The 21,898-nt window shown below is 47.3% G+C and overlaps 1 protein-coding gene across 1 annotated transcript in view; it reads left to right on the top strand.

Annotated features, from left to right (window-relative positions):
• PEX6 (peroxisomal biogenesis factor 6) overlaps positions 1 to 21,898 on the top strand; it is a 48,973-nt gene that overhangs the window by 18,576 nt on the left and 8,499 nt on the right. Inside the window, exons 3-15 of the mRNA XM_019548550.1 lie at positions 6 to 448; positions 1,322 to 1,485; positions 4,374 to 4,457; positions 7,910 to 8,012; positions 8,214 to 8,350; positions 8,667 to 8,778; positions 12,431 to 12,639; positions 13,398 to 13,590; positions 14,821 to 14,897; positions 15,324 to 15,456; positions 20,315 to 20,520; positions 20,688 to 20,749; positions 21,704 to 21,812. Coding sequence (XP_019404095.1) covers positions 6 to 448; positions 1,322 to 1,485; positions 4,374 to 4,457; positions 7,910 to 8,012; positions 8,214 to 8,350; positions 8,667 to 8,778; positions 12,431 to 12,639; positions 13,398 to 13,590; positions 14,821 to 14,897; positions 15,324 to 15,456; positions 20,315 to 20,520; positions 20,688 to 20,749; positions 21,704 to 21,812 — 2,032 coding nt within the window. The remainder of the gene's footprint in view (positions 1 to 5; positions 449 to 1,321; positions 1,486 to 4,373; positions 4,458 to 7,909; positions 8,013 to 8,213; positions 8,351 to 8,666; positions 8,779 to 12,430; positions 12,640 to 13,397; positions 13,591 to 14,820; positions 14,898 to 15,323; positions 15,457 to 20,314; positions 20,521 to 20,687; positions 20,750 to 21,703; positions 21,813 to 21,898) is intronic.

The following is a 21,898-nucleotide window of genomic DNA, read 5'->3' as shown; positions in this document are numbered from 1 at the left end:
GCCAGCGCTGCAGGGACTGCTGGGCGCTGGGACACGGCTGGCACGGGCCGAGCTGCGGGGCGAGGCAGAGGCTGGCACTGCTTCGGGCCTTCCAGTGCCGCTGGTGTCAGGCTTTGCGCGGGGCGGGGGTGTCCGGCAGCTGTGGGCAGTGCGCGGGGAGCCGGCGCCCTGGGGGCTGCCTGAGGAGTGGGGCAAGGCGGCGAGCGCGGCGCTGTGGGTGCCCCGTGGCACTCTGTGGGGGCTTGGCCTCTTCCAGGGAGAGTGGGTGTGGGTGCAGGGCCCTGCGGGCACTCACCTGGCGGCTGTGGGGGCCCTGTATCCCCCGTGGGACTATCCCTGCCAGCTGCCGGGCAGCAGCCTGCCCAGTGGCAGTGCCGTGATCTCTGCCGCGCTCGCCTTCAACCTTGGCTATGACCCTGCCACCAGCCAGGCCCATCTCACCATCCAGGTGTGTCCCTCTGCTGTAGTTTTGGGATGGTGGCAGCAGGGGGAGGTGTCCAGGCACTGTGCCTGCTGGCTGGGTGCTGGGGTACAGGAGGTTACAAGCCCTGTGAAGGTGCTTCGTGGTTTGTGGGAGGGGTTGGGTTAGCATAGCGCGGTGGTTCTCAGCTGGGTGCTGCAGCCCCCTGGGGTGCCTTATGATCCTTTCTGGGCCCGTCATGTACTGTTAGCACGGTGGGTGTGCAGACACAATGCCCGAGGAAAACTCAGATTTTAAATAGGAACCCTCAGTTACCCGTCTGCCCTGCTGTGGTCTTTCTGAGTTCTCTAGTAGAAGGTGACTTTGTTACTTTTCTGTAGTCAAAAAGTGAGTGAAAACTAAGAGGTGGCATTTTCTAAGTTGTGCCTTGAGCTTAGAAAGGTAGAGAACTGCTGGTGTAGTTAGGAAGAGTGCTGGAAACCTGGGTGAAGGTGCCCTGGTGAGAGAACAGGTGATGGGAGAGTTTGATAGAGAATTAGCCAATTGGAAAGGTTGGAATGAAGGGCGCACACACTTGTTGAGAAGTCCTTTCCTGTGTGTGAGTAGAGGGCTAGGAGACTGTGCAAGTCAGTATGTGAAGTCCCAGGTGATAACTCCAGCAAAAGTTGGCAGGAAATTTGCATTCGTTGCTGATCCTGTATGCACTGGTCACATCCCTGGCTCCCTTGGTGTGAGGAGGTGTTACCTTCCTCATGCTTATGGAAAGGGAGAATAAGTTTTCAGGGAGTCTAGAATCCGTGGGAGGCATTCACAGTATGGAAGCTGAGGACAAGTGGGTCTTAACTTCTTACTTGTGCTATACTGCATTAATGCTGAACCAAGCTGTTTTCTGCTTTGTAGAGGTACGGAGAAGCTCTGGATACTGAGGAAACAAAAGGAAGCCAGTCCTTGTTATCTGTACCACCTTTTGCCAAGGAGCTACACGTAGAGATTATATCCTCACCAGCCTACAGCACCAGAGGAGTCTATGACCATATTCTCTACCAGCACTTTGAAACCCCGAGGTTAGCCTTTCAGCACAGGAAACTCATTCTTTCTGCATCCTGAATCTGACTTGCGTTCAGGGAGGGAAGAATCAAAATACCACTCTTCACCCTTGCCTCTTAAGTGGATAGTGAGCAGTCCATGTACAAATTGCCTTTTGTGAAGTTGACTTGACCTGTTAGACTGGGGTAGACTGTTATTTGGGCCTGTGCACCACAGAGAGTTTTGGGGTGCTGTTGCAGGTCAGGTCAGCAGCCCCCTCCAACCCCCCATGCTCCTGTGCAACAGTTCACCAAATTTCCCTATGTAGGATAGAGTTGTGGGGAGCTGGTGTGGGCATGGGCAGCAGCTTCAGTAGGGGTAACTCAGCCTGGGCCCCTGCTGCCACTAGCACAGTCTCTGAGTCACCTTTCTACCCTGATGAGGGTCTCAGGCAAATGACCCAATCCCCAGTGGGAACTGGCTGGCTGTAGCAACAACTGATGCTGGTGCCTGCCCTTTGCTGCTTCTGGTGCGTGGGCTGGGAGCTGGTGTAAGCTATGGAGATGTGTTGTAGGTGCAGGATGGTTTGGTGTTGGCCCTGTTCACATCCTGCCCATGAGGAGTGGTGGCAACTGGTGCTGGGTGCCAGGGAAAAAGTGGGACCTGGTGGCAGGCACAATCACTGCTGCTGGGACCCTTCTGGCCGCAGCTGCCCAGAACCTGTGCTGGGGCTGCCTTGTGGCTCTTCCCTGCAGCGACCACCAGCATTATGTCTAGGTTACCCTGGGCCTGTGGGGTGGTGGCAGTGGTGAAGAGCTGCAGGGCAGCCCTGGTGTGGGTTTTGGGCAGCCACAGCCAGAAGGGCCCCAGCAGTGCAAGTGCACCCACTGCCAGGTCCCACTTTTCCCCGGTGTCCAGCACCCCTGCACTGATAGCATGTCCCCTCAGCTTGTACCAGCTCCCATACTGTGTGCTGGAAGCAGTGCTGGGTGGGGACCAGCGTCAGCTGTGAATACAGCCAGCAGGTTCCTACTGGGGATAAGGGTGTCTGCCCAGGTCCACAGGTAATGCTCCTGCATTAGCTGCAATCCTGATTATTTGCCCTGATCCTCAGTAGGAACCTGCTGGCAGCATCCACAGCTGATGTCAGTGCCTACCTGGTGCCGCTTCTAGTACATGGTTCTGAGAGCTGGTGTAAGCTGTGGATGGGGCCACTATATGCTTGCCTGGCACAGTGCAGCAGCCAGAGTCACTGGCTCCTTTTGGGCCAGATCCCATGACTTTGCAGCTGCCTACCTGCAGGCCAGATGCAATCAGATGATGGGCGAGATCTGGCCTGCAGGCCATGTTTTGCCTACAGTGCAATCACAGTATGTTTAGAACATCGCACTACAACATTGGCTTAAATCAGCAAAGTAACTTAATATAGGTACTGAGGACTACTTTATTTTTGGAGCGTGTTTCCAGTAAGCAGGGTCTGTCTGCTTTTTGAGCAGTCAAATACTTAAGTTCCAATGTGTATCTTGAGAACTGGTCTTAATGATGTAGCCACCTGATCTCAGGGAGTATGCCTGAGGGTAGGGCTAGGATTCAGAGTGACCTAGAGAGATTGGAAGATTGGGCCAAAAGAAATCTCATGAGGTTCAGCAAGGACAAGTGTAAAGTCCTGCCCTTAGGACAGAACAATCCCATTCACCACTATGGGCTTGGGGCCATCTGGCTAAGCAGCAGCTCTGCAGAAAAGGACCTGGGGGTTACAGTGGACGATAAGCTGAATACAAGTCAAACTTCTTCTTGTTGAGAAGAAGGTTGATGGCATACTGGGCTGCATTAGTAAAAGTGTTGTCAGCAGATCTAAGGGAATAATTATTTCCCTCTCTTCTGCATTGGTGAGGCCTCACCTGGAATACTGTGTCTAGTTTTGGGACCCCACTACAGAAAGGACGCAGACAAGTTAGAGAGTCCAGCAAAGGACAACAAAAATGGCTAGGAAGCTGGGGCACATGACTTCTGAGGAGAGGCTGAAGGAACTGGGCTTATTTAGTCTGCAGAAGAAAAGATGGGGGATTTAATAGCAGCTTTTAACTACCTGAAGGGTGGTTCCAAAGAGGATGGAGCTAAACTATTTTCAGTGATGGCTGATGATGGAACAAGGAGCAGTGGTCTCAAGTTGCAGCAAAGCAAGTTTAGGTTGGATATTAGAAAGCTTTCTCATGCAGAGGGTGGTGAAGCACTGGAACAAGTTACTAGGAGAGGTGGTGGAATCTTCTTCCTTGGAGGTTTTTAAGGCGTGGGTTGACAAAGCCCTGGCTGGGATGATCTAGTTGGGGATGGTCCTGCTTTGAGCAGGAGGTTGGACTAGATGACCTCCTAAGGTCCCTTCCAACCCTTATTTTCTGTGATTCTCCCTCACATGGGATATCATGACCCTAACCTGTGTTTAAAGAAACATTTTCAGTCTCCTCCTTTGAATAATACCTTAAGGCTTACCTTCATATCTGAGCATTTCAGAGACTGTCCACAATTCTCCATTCTCGGCTCTGTTTATAACCCACTCTTAAAGTTAACTTTTTACAAATCCAACGAGTAACCAACAGGCTGCATGTCATAACTTTGTCACAGATTCTTGCCTCCTTACGTCTTTGCCTTCCCAGTGACCTGACTTTGTCATTGTGCCTTGTTGTATTATGTCTGAAGTATACTGTATTCTCTACAGGGCATGGAGTTCCTATTTAGCTGTCTGAAAGGTGCGAGTATTAAAAAAAATCATAAAAAGCCCATGAGTGGCTTTCCCCACTCATTTAAATAGCTTAATTGTTGTTAATGGAAGGTTGTATTGCTCTTCTGTTGCTGTAATTTTTTGGAGCATCCACATAATGTGACATCATTGAAGTAGCTATTTGCCATGGCTGTTGTTTTGTTACAGGTTGGTCCAGGAGGGGGATATCCTGTGTGTTCCAGCTAATGGACATCCAGAGTTCTTGGAAGGAAACTTGGATAAATTTCTTAGGTATGTAGTGATTTCCCAGTACTTTAAGAAAAATATTTAAAGAAGAATCTTGCTCTTCTGGTTTGCTCAGTGGATTCTCTTCTGATCTGTCTTTGGAGTTCAGGGGTTTGTTTTGCTTTTTTTCATCCAGAACCGAATAAATGAATATTTTTGTTGGATTTTTAGATAACTGTACAGTCACATGTCAGTGCTACAAAGATGGTATACCACTATGGGAGAGAAACTGCTTGGAAGGAAAAAGAATGAAATAAAGACAAAAGTGAGAGAGAAAAGGAGATGTTCTTTAGACTTTCAGTGAAAGAAAAATGGATTGAGGTGGAAGCTTGGCTTTGTCTACACAAGGAGGTTATGCTGGTTTTAATTCCCCATGGGGGCACCAATTCTGGTACAGGGAGAGTGCTTCTGGTTCAGCTTATGCTGCTTTGGGGCAAATTTAAGGTAAACTGGAAAAAGGCATGCTTATGGGCAGTTCAGTATAAGAATGTTCACATGGGGCACTATACTGATGTAATTGTAGCACTATAATTATACCAGTATAACTAGTAACTAGTTATACTGTGCAGTGTGCAGTATAACTAGTAATAGCCACCTTTTGTAAATGAGCCTTGCCAGTTTATGATGTCCAGATGGTAGTGAGTTAGTATAGTTTATCTGGAAGAATGAAGAAATCCCGAAGTGAATATTTGCAAAGTTTTGGTTGATCTCTGTGCATTCGTGCTTAACAAATTTTTGCATGACATCAAGTTGGGTGGAGTTGGAGGCGTTCTGGAGGGCAGGGATCCAAAATGATGTGGATAGACTGGAGAAATAGACGTCAGTCAATCAGATGAAATTTAGCAAGGCAAGTGCAAAGTCATGTGCTTAGGGTGGAATAATTTCATGCACAAATATAGATTGGGGAATGACTGGCTAGGCTGCAGTACTGAAGAGAAGGACCTGGAGTGGACCATAAGCTGAATATGAGCTAGCAGTGTGCTCTTGTTGCAAAAAAAATAAAATAAAACTCAACACCATACTGGGTTGTATCAACAGGGGTGTCACTTGCAAATCAAAAGAAATTATTCTTTTGCTGTATTCAGCACTGGTGAGGCCTCACTTGGTATACTATGCCCAGTTTTGGAACCCACACTTCAGGAAAGATGTGGTTAGATAGGAAAGAGTTAAGTGGAGAGAGACAAAAGTGACTGGGGGCTTGGGAAGCATGATTAATCAGAAAAGGCTGAAAGTACTAGGGTATTTAACATTTTTCACAAGCGGGACAAACCTTAAAATCAGAAATGGGTTGAGGGCTGCATAGAAAATCGTTCTAGTTCTATATTTTGGTGTATCCTAATTAAGTTTTTAAAATCATATTAGAAGGGAAAATATACATTTTCTGTAATTTTAAGCTTATTAGTAGAAAGTGCAATGTTCAGTATTCTATAGTGTTATTTTAAATTTGATAAAAATAACTTAAAGTTTAAAATTAAAATATTGTCCTGTGCCGCAGGGATTGAGGAGCTAGGAGCAACAGCCTCAAGTTGCATCTGAGGAAATTTAGGCTGCAGATTAGGAGGAACTTTCTGACTATGAGGGTGGTCAAGCGTTGGAAGAAGCTACCTAGAGAGATTGTGGAATCTCTGTCCCTGGAAATTTTCAAGAGCAGTTTAGATGGCTGCTTGGTTGGGATTGTTTAGTCAGGGGTGATCCTCCCTTGAGCAGGGGCTGGACTAGATGATCTTGCGAGTTCCTTTCAACCCTTCTTTATGATCTTTTGATCCTGTGGAGGAGGACAGGAAGGCAGAAACAAGTCTCTCAATCAAGCCCTTAAGATTGGCAAATAAATTGGAAACATCTGGAACTCGTAGTACCCATGGGTGTGTGCACAGAGCTTTCTTGCAACATAACAGTGCAGAGGACAACAGTGCTGATTATATGTTGATTCTGGAATATACAGCAGTGGAAGTCTGATAAGGTCTTGTTCTTTAAATACCTGTTTCAAGGTCCTGGTACTACTGGGGGGCTGTTGTAGCAAAGAATTATAGAACTATAGACATAGTTCTCCTTGTTAGGTCTAAATCTAGCTTTAGACTTAACCTGTATAACTCAGAGGGACAGCTTGGCATACTTGCACTCCCCATAGAAGGGATCTATAGATGGTCTATCTATCTAGAAAACCTGGTTTGGGGCACACAGGAAGGAGCTGAAGTGATTAGTAACCAGCATTGTCCTTCATTACTAATGTTCCCTCAGCCTCAGGGAGCAGGTGTGAGCACTTGCTCTGTAAGGAGACTGCTGTGGCCTGCTGTGCCTGCCCAGAAGAATATTTACAGCCCACCAGAATAGTTCCTGGGTTTTCAAACAAGCTTGCCTTGGTTCTTCAGCTCCAAATAAGTGCTGTGAGTGAAGTGTTCAGGGGAAAATACATAAACATTGACATTAAAGAGAAGAAACAAATTGGATGTTATGTTTAGCTGGTCTGCCAAAAATTTAACCAACTCAACCAACTGAATGCTTTTTAGAGCAGCTAAAATGGTCCATTTTAGCATCCAGACAAGCCCAGCACAAGTTCAGTGGGTCTACTTCAGACTCCTGAAGTCCAGCGAAGTTAACGTGCACGTATCCGATGGGTGGTGGGGAGGGCATCAGGGAAAGGAAAAGGAAGCATATCACTTTGAAGGAGAGACCATACTAATGAGCCTAAAAGGAAACACTGAAAAAGCTCAGAGAGGGTGAGCAGAAGCAGATAGCAAGCCTATCTTGGTCTCAATTGTAATACTGCTGAGCCAGTGCTGTGAGAAGGGTCCCTGCTCCTGATGGGTGCTATGTACTGAAACTTTCCTCTCTAGGCTCTGGCCTGCAGATTGTGTGAGAGTTTTGTGCCATTTTAGCACAGCCTTCAAATGTTGAGTATAAGCCAGAGGGTAGATTCATGAGCCAGCATGCTTGATTCATAGTCCATGCACCTTACTTTAGTATATTTACTCAGAATATACATGAGGCTCAAAATAATACAGAGCACTTCAGGACAGAACCTCACTGGTAGTAGAAAGGAGAGTGGAGGGTCCTCTGCCCCTACTAGGTGTCTGTGGAGAACTCTTGGATCCATCCGTTGCCCCCAGGTCTCTTTTCCAAGTTAGCTGTTTAGGTTTATTCTGGGCCTGGCCACACATCTGGGTCACAGGCTCTTACCATTCAGTCCCCTCAATCTGAAGGGACTGAGCCTTTGCAGGGGGTTCAGGCATGTGTGGATATAATCCTGTTGCACATCAGGAGAAAATTAACATTAAACTGTCTATCCAGACAAAAAAAGCAGCTGGTGCAGCTGTCAGCCCTGTGTCTCCTCCTGTTATGGTTTATTATTTGTGTAATGAAAAAATTTAAGGGCCCAACTGCTTTCCAAGGACAAAGGATTCCATCCTGCCTCTTGAGGTCTTGGCTGTAGGAATTTAGACTACTTGCTCTTCCTTTAGATGGCCAGAGCTCTACTTCAAAGTGAAGAAGATATTAGGAATGGTGGAAGGAGAGCAGTCTATGGGGTTCCTAGCTGACACCCGGAACACTTCCCTCTACCTGGTAAGTTGTCTGTGAGAAGGCTGTAAAGAAAATGTGCAAGGCTGAGATTGCACTGTTGGGATGGTAAAGAAGCCTTTGACTGACGGAGGAGACCTGTGGTTCCATTAGTTTTAGGGTGGATGCTCAAGGGGTTGTTCTGTGACTTGAGAATGTCCCTCACCCTGGTGGTTTTGGAAGGAGTGTTATTTGTCTGTTTTATAGATGGGTTCAACCAACAGTGCTATCCCATCTTACCCATGCTGTGCTGGCCATGAATTTTGGAGCAGTTTGTCTCCCCCTGGACTCTCTGATATTGTGAAGTGGCTCTGTGATGCCCTGCGACCTCACCTGCACAATGGGTAAGTTCACACACCTCTTGGTGAGTTCTGTTTAATGTACCTCATGAGGTGTCCCACTGCATGGGGCTCTTTGTGTTGTGGCCTGGTTTGCTCTGTCATGCATTGTAGGATATTGGTTGTTTTTAGCTAGAATTGCACTTGTTGGAACCCTTGGATCCATGACTTACTTGTTTTTGCTTATAGAGATCCTGGGAATTGGAAAGCATGGTCTGTCTGGTGTGAGAGCTTGTTATTGTCCTGGTTAGGTACTCCTAGCATGAGTTGGGCCTGGCACACTTACTTCTTGGTGACAAGGATGGCTGCTTTTGTGTTCCAGGGGGATAGCGCTAAATGGAGCAGGCAGCATTCTCCTTTCAGGACCCAGTGGTGTGGGGAAAATGACAGCTGTCAGAGCTGCGTGTAGCTGCCTTGATCTCCATCTGTTCAAGGTAATTCTTCTAGTAGCATCACATTTCGGTGTTTGGTTGCTTAGGAGTCTTCCCTTGTGTAGAGAGTTCCAGGAATATTTCCTTTCTACCCTGCCTGTCATTCCACATACATGTGCATGTCAGTGTAGCCCTGCTTTCTCTGCAGAATTAAGATTGTAATGAGGACTCTGTTCTAATAGGACTGAATTTTGTATACCCCCTCATTTTTATTGGATTTTAATTTAGTAAAAGTTGCTGTTTCAAGTTCTGGATCCAGGATGTTTTGTTAACATACAGATTTCTTTCTTTCTCTTTGTCTTGCTTCTGCCATCCTTTTCCCCAAGTTCTTACGGCTCAGGTACTGTGGTGATGGAGGCTTAGTCAGATAGGACTCCTGGACTGCATTAAAACAAGGCACTGTCAAAGTTACCTACTGATGAGGCATTATGGGTATCAGGAAGTATTTCTCTTATAAGGCCCTGAGTTTCCCAAACTGCATCTCCTATCTGCATTAGAAGAGAATTGATTTGGTCGGGGTGGATTTGATTTAAATCAAATTGATTTTAAATTACTGGTCAAGAAACCTTGATTTAATCATTGTTTTCTACAAAAAAGTGCATTTCTGTTGTTTGATATCCTTTATTCATTTAACTTCTTGAAACTTTGCACTTTTAGAGAGAGGTTAGGGCTTGACTGTGTGTATACAAACTTGCAGAGAGACAGTAGGGCTAATGGGTGGTTAATCGGGTCTGTTATCTCTCATCTCCGTATACTGCTGTTAACAAGGATGTTACCTTTGGAGACAACAGACTCTCCCTATGCCTGAAGAAGGGCATTTGTGCCCTAAAGCTTGCAAAGAACAATTTTTCCAACTATTTAGTTGATTTTCTTTAATCATAGAATCATAGAAAATGAAGGTTGGAAGGGACTTCAGGAGGTCATCTAGTCCAACCCCCTGCTTAAAGCAGGACCAGCTGCAACTAGATTATCCCAGCCCAAGCTTTGTCTAGCCAGGTCTTAGAAGCTCCATCTTTGGAGGTTTTTACCACCTCTCTGGGTAACCTGTTCCAGTATTTTACTACTCTCCTAGTGAGAAAATTCTTCCTAATATCTAACCTAAACTTCCCTTGCTGCAGCTTGAGACCATTGCTCCTTGTTCTGTCATATGTCACCACTGAGAACAGTCTAGCTCCATTTTCTTGTGAACCCCCCTTCAGGTAGTTGAAGGCTGTTATTAAATCCCCTCTCAGTCTTCTCTAGACTAAATAAGCCCAGTTCCCTTAGCCTGTCCTCAAAAGTTATGTCCCCCAGCCCCCTCACCTTTTTTGTTGTCCTCTGATGGACTCTCTTCAATTTGTCCATATCCATTCTGTAGGGGGGGCCCAAAACTGAACACTACTCCAGATGTGACCTCACCAGTGCTGAATAGAGGGGAATAATCACATCCCTGGACCTAGTGGCAACATATCTACCAGTGTAGCATAGTGTATCACTAGCCTTCTTGGCAACAAGGGAATATTTTGTCATGAGGAGGGTTTGTGGGATTTTAGTGGTTGTTGGTTTTGTAAACACCTGCCGCTTGAAAATGTTACTGGCTGTGGTCAGTGTCTTTGTTAAAGATATACCAAGAAGTGAGTTCAAAAAACCTGGGCTCTAAGACTACCTATGGGAACCGCCAGAAAACCAGGGAAGAGCAGAGTTTGTTCCTGAGACATTATGGTAAAAGCAAGCAGGATAGTTTTCTACAATCCTTCCAGGCTGCCTTCTTTCATCAGAAAGAGGTAGAAAGAGGGTACCAGTCTCTTCTTATTTTGAAGAATAATCTTTGAAAGTCCTCTTTAAAATTCCCTTCAGAGTCAAGTCTCCCAAAGCCTGGCTAGAGGAGATGCAGGACACCAGTCTAAGCCTACCTCAGTCTTTACTTCTGCTATTTAGCCCATCTTTCAGGCCTGATGATTGGCGTGCTGAGCTCCAGTTGTCTTGCAAGTTCACAGTGCCCCTTAGAGTCAGGTTTACGGTACTGATACAAGGGTACAAGCTTACTTCCACCTTCTGGTGGTGCGCTTAGGGAAAGTTTGTAGGAGCTGAACTGTGATACAGATGTGTGACCGCTGGTTCTCAGGTTCTAACTCAGCTTGCATGGCACACATCTAGGCCTGGCTTTGATTCCTGGTTTCATCTTTGCATTTTAAAAGCTAGTGCCTTGACAGCTGGTGCAAAGCGAGTCTCCCCTCTCAGCTTTCTACCTCTATTGTCACCCTGGCTAGATTATCCTCCCATTCTCACTGTTACAGTTCTCAGTGCCCTCTAGGCCATGAGTTTTCAACCAGGGGTATACATATCCCTGGGGGTACTTTGGAACAGTGTTTCTCAACCTGTGGTATGTATACCCCTGGGGGCACGTGAGACATGGGCAGGGGGTACACAAGTGCTGTGTTTTGGTCTTTGCCTGGTCAGGCCAGAACTCCTGGCTGCTGCCCCTCCTGCCGTGTCTGGTGTGCTGGAGCTTTCACTCCCTTGTGTCAGTGTGCCGGACGATAGGGAGGGAGCCCCGCGCAGGCTGCTTTGCCCCAAGCTGCTATGGAAAAAGTGGGACTTGGCTTGCAGCAGCAAAACCAGAAGTGCCACAGTGGGACTTCCAGTTTCGCTCTTGCCGCATCGCTTGGCAGGGGGTATGTAAGGTACCAACGGTTGAGAACCACTGCTTTGGGAGGCATGGAGAAGCCAGCGGCACTTCTGGTCTTGCTGCTGTACAGGGGACCCCTCCCCCCAGCTTGTTGACAGGGCACCAGGATCCCCCTCACCCCACTGCTTCTTGACTGCACGTTTGGGGACCCCTCTTCTCCCGCTTGTTGACTGGCCACCAGGGGACTTCCACTCCTGAGTATAAAAGCTCTTTCTGCCCTCTCCCCACCCCCCGATAGGTAGCCTCACCTGTGATAGTGGGAATTGCTGAAGTATCCTCTACTGTTCTGCACATCCGTTTGATGCTGTGGGAGGGAGTGGACATGAGCATCTTTGTTCCACCCACTCTTGGCCTTTTCCCAGGTCAGCAAAGGACCATTGACCTTCCCTCACTCACAGAGATGAGAGGTTTTCAGGCTATCATATGCATCCTGCAATGTCTTCTCTAGGTGACTGCAATGTCTTCTCATTTGAAGCTGCATTTCTCCCTGGGAGTTGCTTGTATAGATTACTAGTTGCTTCTCTCTGGGTGTCTCCTTTCAGTTTGGGCCTGGGCTTCTAGCTACTCCAGCTGTGCCCCTGTTTGTCACGGATGTGTAGGCTGAATGGTTCCATGTGCCTTCTTCTCTACTCTTTCTGTTGCTTCTCCCAGCGTGTACATTCCTCCCCTTTCCACTGCCTTCCTGGGCCTCTCTCTCACCCCCCCGACTTTGCTTGGAGTGAGTCACCTCCTGTAGCTGCTATTCCAGCCCCTCTTCCTCCATCTGGAGCAAAAGGGAATGCAGTTTGTTCCTGAGACATTATGGTGAAAGCAAGCAGGATAGTTTTCTACAATCCTTTCAGACTGCCTTCTTTCATCAGAAAGAGGTAAAGAGAGGGTACCAGTCTCTTCTTATTTTGAAGAATAATCTTTGAAAGTCTGTACTTGGTTCTTCTCATTACTGCAGCTCAGCCTGCTATGTGTTCTGTCTTCTCATGACTTCTGCAGGTGGACTGTGTCAGTCTCTGTGGAGACACTAGTGGAGCTACAGAGGTGAAGCTACAGTCTGCTTTTGCACAAGCTGAGCTCTATCACCCATGCATCCTCCTGCTGAAGGACATTGAATTGCTGGGCAGAGACCGAGATGGGGTGGGAGAGGACTCCAGAGTGATCTCCACTCTGAGGCATCTCCTCCTGGACAGAGACCCTGTACTAAGGTATGAACTCTACCTGGACATCCAAGACACTTCTGTATGCTGTCTGTGTGTCTGCAGAGCAACAATCATGGCAAACATTTAAATACTAACTGACAGGATATTCACTTTGGCTTTGAAACCAGTGGAGGAATCTCCCAGAGTTGCTTGGTTTATTTCCAAGGGCCTTTAAAGCTCCCTGGGGAATGGCTGTATGGCTTGGGGAATGATGGGACTTCGTCTAAAGCAAATATATTTTATTTGTTTGGATTGGTTCAGATAAGATACTGAAGAAAATATAGCGTATGTGGTATGGGGCAAAGCCAGGCCTGGGAGATATGAAAGGTCTGAGCTAGGACAGTGCTGAAGCCCTGGCATGGTAGAAACAGTGGAGCATAGTGCAGGAGCAGGTGGGAGGGAGATATAGAGTGGGAAGGATGGAGTGTCACTGCAGGGGTGTCAGTGGCTTGGGAGAAAGAGGTAACATAAGCTTTGGAACAGGGTGCTAGAGGTTTAGCCTGGGTGAGGAGAATAATGATACTTGTCACAGTTACACTCCAAAATAAACCCTACCTGCAAAGTAAGTTGTGCCTATTTAAAGTAATAGAGCAGGGCATTTTTATAGGAGAGGGGACTGCTGTCCAGAACATGGCCACAGTTTTCAGTGGGGTTCTGAGGTGGGCTGATGGCAGTGGAAAGTGGTGTAGTTACAGAGTTATTGTTTCTAGTTCCCTGTTGTGTAACAGACACCACTTGTTTCTCCCCTGTTCCTGTGTGGGCAGCAAGCCTGTCCTGGTAATTGGCACTACATGCAGATCCCAGGATGTCCCTGCAGATGTACAGACAGCTTTCCTTCACGAGGTGGCAATTACAGCCCCTTCAGAAGAGCAGAGGAAGGCCATTCTGAGCACGCTTACTGCCAGCCTGCCGCTGGGGAAAGAAGTGAGCCTGGCCAAGCTGGCACGCAGAAGTGCGGTAAGTGCTGCGGAGAAGGGCAGCTCTGCTTGAGTGGCCAGCCTGAGAATGTGTTGGTTGTCTCTGCCTAAGTTTGTTGCAACTCAGAAGAGACTCCATACTGCCACTGTGCCAGGTCAGGCTCATCACTTTGTCAGCAGACTTCTGTTTGCAGAGGGAAGTTTTCTTGTTCCAGTCTGCCTGGTAATACTGACTCCCACATGCCATCTTCCTAGGAGGATAATATTAACTTGTGACTTCAGCTGCAGGTTTCCTGTGCCTGGTTCTCTGCACAGCTTTTCATGTAGGAACTTCTATTCAGCAATACATTGCGTAAGGGACTTGAAACTGTTAGGATTGCAAAACCTTGTTTTGTTATGACCCCTCTTCTTGCATTCTTAGGTTGGCAAAGCATGTGCCCTTTGGCAGGAGTACCCAGCCCTGGGCTTTGCTTGAAGTTACCTTTTTTGAGAAGATGAGCAGCAATCCTTCAGGCTGTAAAGTTATAGGATTGGATGTGGTGGGGGAATGGGAGGCATACACAATTGCCATTGTCAGAAAAGTCTAACCTGCGCTTTTGCAAGCACACCACAGAATAAGTGGCTGAAGCTTGAGCCTTGAAAGCTAGTGTGGATGTTGTCCTTCCAGATGTCTGGTTTAGCTGTGGAAGGCCTCTGCAAAGAGCCTTCTTACTATCTCACGTGGCTCTGGCAAGGGCTGCTGTCAGGCACTGCTTGTCCCTCCTTCTCCTAGATAGTAAACAGCCAAAAAAAGAGCAGGAGCAGTTGGGGAAGAGACAGGACCCGCTTGCACTGTGGATTAAAACAATATGTCCATCTAACATACAGGCTGTCAGCATGGTTGTGTTCTGGTCCCTCTTGTTGGTTTATGTATGTGATATTTTTTCAGCCTTTCAGCTGTATTGTTGCATTGATATTTCTGTTTTTTGCATTAAATCTTTATTAGATGGGTCCAAAATGGGATGTCTGTGGGTCCCTGTGCTAGAATGCACTGAGAAGCATGTATGTACATCTGCCTTTGCATTTGCAGATGTGCACTCGTGTAGCTGGCTGGGTATGCCAGCTGGACTTACCAGTGCCAGAAGCTCTGATTGCACACATTCTGTTCCAGTTCTCGCCTACCTTTCCACAAACACGATGCTGTCTGAGGAGGTGGCTCCCTTGATTCAGGTGTGTATGCTGCACTGAAGCTGTTCTCTGCTGGACACATTGTTTGTTTCTGCATCCACAGGGCTTTGTGTTGGGAGATTTCTGTGCCTTGTTGTCCCACAGCAGCCGTGCCACCTGCTCCAGGATTCAAACCTCAAGGTGATGTAAATGTGTTCTCTGAGTAATCTGGTGTGAGCTTGTGGTCAGATACTTTCAATCCTATGAATGAAAATCTCTGCTTCTGCTCCTTAAAAGATTTATTTTGTCATCCTGTTTCCTCTGAGAGGTTGAAATAGAGGGGTGTATTGTGGGGGAGCATGTTTAGCTGATGGAGAGAAACCTTGGTAAAGATGTGGTCGAGGCCACATGGCAGCTGAGGCAGAGAATGGTGAGGATGATGCAGTACCTCTGTGGTCATATCAGCCATGGGGCAATGATGGAGACTGCAGTGAGGGATGTTCAGCAGTGAGGCTGGGTCATGCAGTAATGAGGGCTGCTGCTGGGCAGTGGCAGATGTGCACTCTAAGGTAAATTGAGTGTGCTAAGGCGGAGTGACTTAGATGTTTTCCTCTTCTCTCTTGCCAGTTTTCCAGGGGGGCTGAGTGAGGAAGAGGAGAGAGATTTTTGTGCTGCTGGGTTCCCAGTTCTAGAGGAGGATTTTAATGTTGCGTTGGATCAGTTGCATGATGCCCATTCCCATGCTGTGGGAGCCCCAAAGGTATGAGCTCTCAGACCCTTCCCATGTTGAGGGGTTTCTTCAGTTAGCGAGTGGTATGCAATGGCAAGGGACAGGCTGGGTACCAGTCTGTTCAGTGACAGATTGTCTCATGAGAGACTGTGAGGGTGGGGAGCAAGCTGGCATGGGAGCCTCTTATGTTGTGTGACGTATTAACACAAAGCCTTTAGACTAGTCGCTCTGCTGGGACTTCTATTCCTTGACTTCAGAGCATTTGATGTGGGGCCATGAGACCCAGAGAGTGCTTTGGACTGTGTCTGGAGTCCTGTCCTTTGGGCAGTTCCTCATCCAAGAGCTACCAGGCTATGATAGCATAAGGGTAGGGAAAGTAGTTACTTTTGTGGCCTGTGCAGGACCAGATATATTGCAGCTAAACTATTATGTGATGGCTTATTGGGCTGCCAGGTTTGATTGAAGGCAGAGGGTAACTCTTTTTCAGGGAAAATGTTCTGCTCATGGGGCAGTAAGTTATCCAGAAAGGTGCAGAACCTCACCAACTTAAGGTGATTGCATGTTTGCATTTGACATCAAATGTTGACTCTAGGGACAAGATACTCAGCCCCTCTCACCTCCAGCTGCTTTACACTTCTGACTAAACATGAAGCACCAGAAAAGATGTGAAAAGATGTCCAGGGATTTTCCTGGTAAAAGAAATCCTCAGGAGGTGTAAAGCTGGCATGGCTAGCTCTATGCTGCCAACTCCCACCCCTCCCTAGAGCAGGGCAAGACCAGACTGGTGATTCTCAGGCTAGGGAACATCTGGGGACGCATTCCTGTTTGGGTAGTTCAGTGCCAGAGTCAGAATAGGGAAAGCAGGAGGACTGTGTAGAGCTGTCTCATCTCCCAGTCCTACTCCTGCCCCAAGCACAGGTGGGGGACACGGCTGAAAGGCACCTTCACTCATTTTCCTCATTGATCATTCTGGCTAGGAAAGCAAGCAGGCTTGCCTGGCACAATTTTTTTTTCATTTTATTGCGCCAGCTTCTGTTGTCCTGGAAAGCTTGCACATTTCTCACCTGCTGATTGGTTTCAGTATTTTATTAGGGCTTGAAATTGGACCTCCTTTGGTTTGTTGAAATACTGTACATGTAAAAATGCACACATTAATATAAATGTTGTAGTGTGCCTTGTTCTTCCAAAGTCCCTTATAGATAATAAGTAATTCTGTGTGTATTTATAAATATCTGACCAATTTTCTGGCAATTGGCACAGGTTCAGAATATTCTGACCTTTAACTTTGAATATACTCCATTCTACTGAAAGAATTTTTGCATAGGGCTTTATCTACTCTTTGTTGAAGGGATGCTTTTAGTTTTTGTTTTCTAGAATTAAAATATTTGTATAAGATTTATAAATAAGTTAATCTTCAGTTTCTGGCTGAGCCTGTAGTAAATAGGAAAGAGACTTTGGAATTATTTTAGGTAAATTCTTGAAAACATCAGCCCAGAGTTCAGGAGCCATCAAAAAGGTGATTACGATGTTAGGAATGCTTGAGTAGGGAACTGAAAAGAAAACAGGAAATGTCCATTATATCACTGTGTAAATCCATAGTGCAACCACACTTGGATATTGCGTCAAGTTCTGGTGGTCCCCCCTTTCCTTTAGGATGTAGTAGAACTAGAAAAGGTATAGAGAAGGGGCAGCAAGGATAATCGGGGACATGGATAAGCTTCTGTATGAGCAGACACTAAATAGGCTAGTGGTTGGCAACTTTTCAGAGCCCTGGAGCAGAACAACCAAGCTTTTCCTGATGCCGCTTTGTCTTGATGTCTAGCCCTGGTGCCAGAACATCTCCAACATAGCCAAAACCCCATGCCACTGATGCCCCTTGTCCTGGGGTGTTGTAGAGGCTGATAATTTAACCAGGCTGAAGAGAGGAATGGAACAATTCACGGAGGATAGATCCATCAGTGGGTGTTACACATGATAGCTTGTAGTGCAGCCTCAAAATGAGCACTTCCTAGGCCTCTGAATACTGGAAGCTGGAGAGGGGAGAGGGGCAGGGGATGGATCAGTCTGGATTGGCCTTATTTAAATTCTCCTCCCTTTCACATCCACTCTGTGCCACTGAGAGCTAAGAGGATGCTGGACTAGATGGACATATGATACAACTCAGTGTGGCACTTCTGAGTTTTTAGGTAATCTGTTAAAACCAATGGACACACAGGGCTGCTACAGGCCCAAAAGAAACAACTTAGACAAACCTTATTTTGCCTTATTTTTTTCAACACAACCATAGCATGTTAAATCACAGTACTTGTAAATCTAGGAGGTATAAATTGCATTCAGACAGAGGCATGTGTTTTCCCAGTAGATGAGATTTGAGGCTGCTTCATTGTCTGAATTTCTGTTCTCTCTTTCTTAAGGAAGACCATTTTCAAATGTAGTTCAGTGTCTCATTGGATAACATGGAAAAGAAGTTGTTACCCAGTCTAGCCATCTCTGTTTATAAATGACCACTGCAGCAGGCTTTCTTTCCTGAGGGTGTTTGTTGCTGAAAACCCTTCAGTTTCTTTGCTTTCCTCTGGCCTAATTTGCACTCCTCCAGCATCCTGGCTGTTTTTGTATTCTGTTGCAGTTTTAAAAATGAACTGCAGAAGGATGGAGTGGTTGTTTCATGGCTCTTGCATCATGGGAGAAAGGAAGCTGAGGAACTTTTTGTTTTAAGGGCAGCTTTGCTTTTTTCACAATAGACATTTAGATGTTTTTAGACCTGATTTAAAACTAGCTAGAGAACTGGAGCAGTAGTAGGACGAGGTCAACACAAGGAGCAAAGGAGTGGAAGTGGATTGGCCAAGAGGGAAAGAGATTCTATACTGGACTTGTTTTAAACTCCTCAGTTTTGTCTGCTCCTTTCAGTGTTGGCCCCAGGGAGCTTTCTTCCTGTTCTTTGGTCTCCTAAAAAAGATCTAGCATGTCAAAGGCAAGACTTGATATTCCTGATGCTTCTAGGAGAAAACTCTTTCAGTAAAACCACAGAGCTGTTTTATGCATCCCCAGTTAGCAGAAATGGCTGAGCCATCCACTCCTATTCTTATTACCCCTTCTCCCCTGGGCAAGTTCCTCCTCAGTGGACCTTATTTCTTGTCATCTGATTGGCTCCTTCCCCAATGCAGCACACTCACAGCTTGGGTCTTGAAGCTACATGTGTTTGTTTCTTGTCCCTTGCGTTTTTCTTTCAGAGAAATGTTGTACCATAATCACAGTGTCTTCTAAGACTCCATGTGCCCTCCACACAGGTGGATTTTAGTCCTTCCATACAAATTATTTCCTGCTAGCATTTCTAATTGCCTGTACTTTGTTCTAAATTGGAGTGCAGTCTCCATGCTTCAGCCCTCTCCTGTGAGGTATGTTGCTTCCAGACAGCATGCATGCGCTTATTCCCTCTTCAATTTTTTGCATGAATTTGGGGCTCCTTGTGTAGTTGTAGATTGCATTTGCAGATCTTGTCAGCCTTTCTGCACCAACAAATGACCTAAAAGTGCAATGACAGTTTGTGACTGGTCACCTGATGGCAAGTGCAGGTTGCTTTGTTAGAGGCATGAGTGCTCTGAATTACACTGTGTTCCAGAGTGACAGTGACTTGGGCAATGGAGTAAGCTAAGTAGCGATGATGGGAAGAGTGGCACTTCTATGAATAGTGTCCTATCAGACCTACAATGCTTGGGGTCCCTGTGGCAGCCTTCTCAAGGAGCCGTTTGTGCATAGATGCTGGTTGTTCCTTGACACAAATCACATTTCAGATGGATTGGAGCAAGAGTCTCGGCAGTGTAGGTAGGAAGGAGGTATGGCAGGGTAGGATGGCTGCAGGGTGTTTCTTAGCAGTGATCCATTGACCAGTGGCCAGTTAACCAACTAGCTCCCTGCTGAATTCACCCCTTTGTTGATCGATATTTTACTATGAAGCTGTACAGGTACCCTAGATGGACTTAGGTAACAAATTAACAGGTGGAAGGAGTGTAAGGAAGTGCAGGGTATAAGTTCTTACCATGCTTCCTCTGTGACTTCCCTTGTGTGCTGCAGAGCACAGGGTTGAATGAGATCCGACTTCACAAAACAAGCATGTGAGAATCTGGCTTTCATAGGGGAGGTGTTAAAGGCTAGAAACACCAAGAAACCTTTTTTTGTCTTGGAGGGGGTGGGGGTGTTCTCTGCAAACTGGTCCAAGCCCACTTCTTCCTGGTTCTTGGGCAGTGTTATTTAGGCACTGGATAAATCTCACAAGGAAGTCTTCCTTACTGCTGGCATGGGACTGAACTCATCAATGGTTGGGGCTTCCCCAGTAGAATGTCACTCACTGACCTATGAAATACCAGCAGAGGCTTCAGGGCAGCTGAATCTAGGCCTGAGCATAACCATGCCCTGAGTGTACAGTACATGAGCCTCACATGGCACATCAGAAACACAACTTGTTACCATGCATTTTGGTTGCCTGTTCTCTCTCTCTAAGAGGAGTGGGTAGAGTCAGGAGTACAAAATGGTGTTGTAGGCCAGTGAAAGGGATGCAGGGTGAGAGCAGGCATGGGGCTGGCTGAAAGACTGGCAGGAGAGGCTGGATTTTGCAAAGGTGGGTATATGAGAGCTGGGCCAGGAGGTGGTAGAATAGCACAGCAAGAGAAGAGGCTTGCCTGTGAAGGGGGAGATGAGGAGACTGTGATACGGAGGAGCCTAGGATGATCAGCTGGAATCTAGGGGTCTGGGAGGGTCTGAGAAGGTGGTTTCCCCCATATGCAGTGCTGAGATCACCCTGTGCAGAGCTGTCCATGTGCCAGCCAGGATGCTGGACTGGGAGCTGAACAAAGTCTGGAGCAGAAGGATGATGTGGCTGTCCTCCCTGCAGATCCCTTCAGTCTCCTGGCAGGATGTGGGTGGGCTCCAGGAGGTGAAGAAAGAGATCCTGGACACCATACAGCTGCCCCTGGAACACCCTGAGTTGCTCTCATTTGGGCTGCGCCGTTCTGGTCTCCTACTGTATGGGCCTCCGGGGACAGGAAAGACCTTGCTGGCCAAAGCTGTGGCAACTGAGTGCACCATGACTTTCCTCAGGTGAAGGGCAGGGATCTGTAAAAGGGCATTGGGGCATGCTTTCCTTGGAGCCTGAGGGGGAAGGCTCACCTAGTGATCCATGGGAGGGCCTGACCTGTACAGGAATGGGAGGCAGCTGGGGTTGGAGAGGTGCCAGCATGGCCTGATCCTTACTCTCTTCCCTGCAGTGTGAAAGGACCGGAGCTAATTAACATGTATGTGGGGCAGAGTGAAGAGAACGTTCGTGAAGGTGAGTGGCTGCCCTAGCCTGGGGTTTGGTGTACACTGACCTGGGGGAGCTGAGCCTATATGGCATACCCAGACATGTGCCTGGGGAGATGGTTCTCCCCTCAGGAAGGAGTGGAAATTAGGCCCCTAGCTCATCCCTCTGTAGTTGGTCTGCTCTAAAGAGGACTCACACCTCACCAATCTTCCAGCCCCTCTTAATCCTTTCTGTAACCCCCAGCCTTGCCTGTTCCTCCTCACCATCCCAGCTCTCCACATCTTGCCTGTCACGTGCCTTGTTGTCTGCAGTGTTGCTCATCCAGACCTCCCTATTTGTAACCATTGCAATCCTTTTCTGCTCCTCTGCTACAACCAGCACGAACCACTTAAAGGTTTCCTACCACCTCTCCCTAATCCTGCTTTGAATTTTAGCTCCTTAATATCCTTTTTGCAGCCCTTGGTAATCGCTCTCATCTGGTTTCCAGTGCCATTTTCTTCCAGCCTGGTGTGCCTTGTCAGTGCCTTCTCCATACCACTCTTCATTGTTTGCATTGGTGTTCCCTAGAGACCACAGGCAATGGTCAGGACTTCATGGTGGTGGGTGCTATACAGGCATATACAGGAGGGCTATGTTGTGTACAGCCCCCAGCCTTGGCTCATGATGGGAAATAACATGACCTAGGGGTGCTGGGAGAGGTTTCCTTTGTGGTGGTAGACAGCAGTCGCAGCATATCCCTAGGCCGCTATGGCCTGCCCCTTCCTCCTACGCTCTACCTTAGGAATGGGAGGCCTGGAGCAGCATCCTGCTCCTATTGCTGACATTGCTTTCTTCCCCAGAGAGCCACATTCCTGGGTAAGTTGGGCAGATAATTTCCAGGGTGATGGTTCTCCACTCAGGGCTGTCTTCTCCCCATGGGCTGGATGCCTTTCTGTGACCTGTTCTATGGCATCCACACTCTGCATGTCTGTCTCCTCCCAGTGTTTGCCAGAGCCAGGGCAGCTGCTCCCTGTGTTATCTTCTTTGATGAACTGGATTCATTGGCACCCAGCCGTGGGCACAGTGGGGATTCAGGAGGTGTCATGGATCGGTAAGTACTCGCCAGGCCTTTCTTTGGCAGATGTGGTTGGACAAGGTATGAATCTATGAGCTAGGTGTGCATGAAAACTCCTGGTT

The sequence above is a fragment of the Crocodylus porosus genome, unplaced genomic scaffold, assembly GCF_001723895.1.
Source record: "Crocodylus porosus isolate Cpor-Errol unplaced genomic scaffold, CroPor_comp1, whole genome shotgun sequence".
In the NCBI taxonomy this organism is placed as follows: Eukaryota; Metazoa; Chordata; order Crocodylia; family Crocodylidae; genus Crocodylus; species Crocodylus porosus.
Note: the sequence above shows the minus strand (reverse complement) of the source record. Positions and strands in the feature narration are given on the sequence as shown.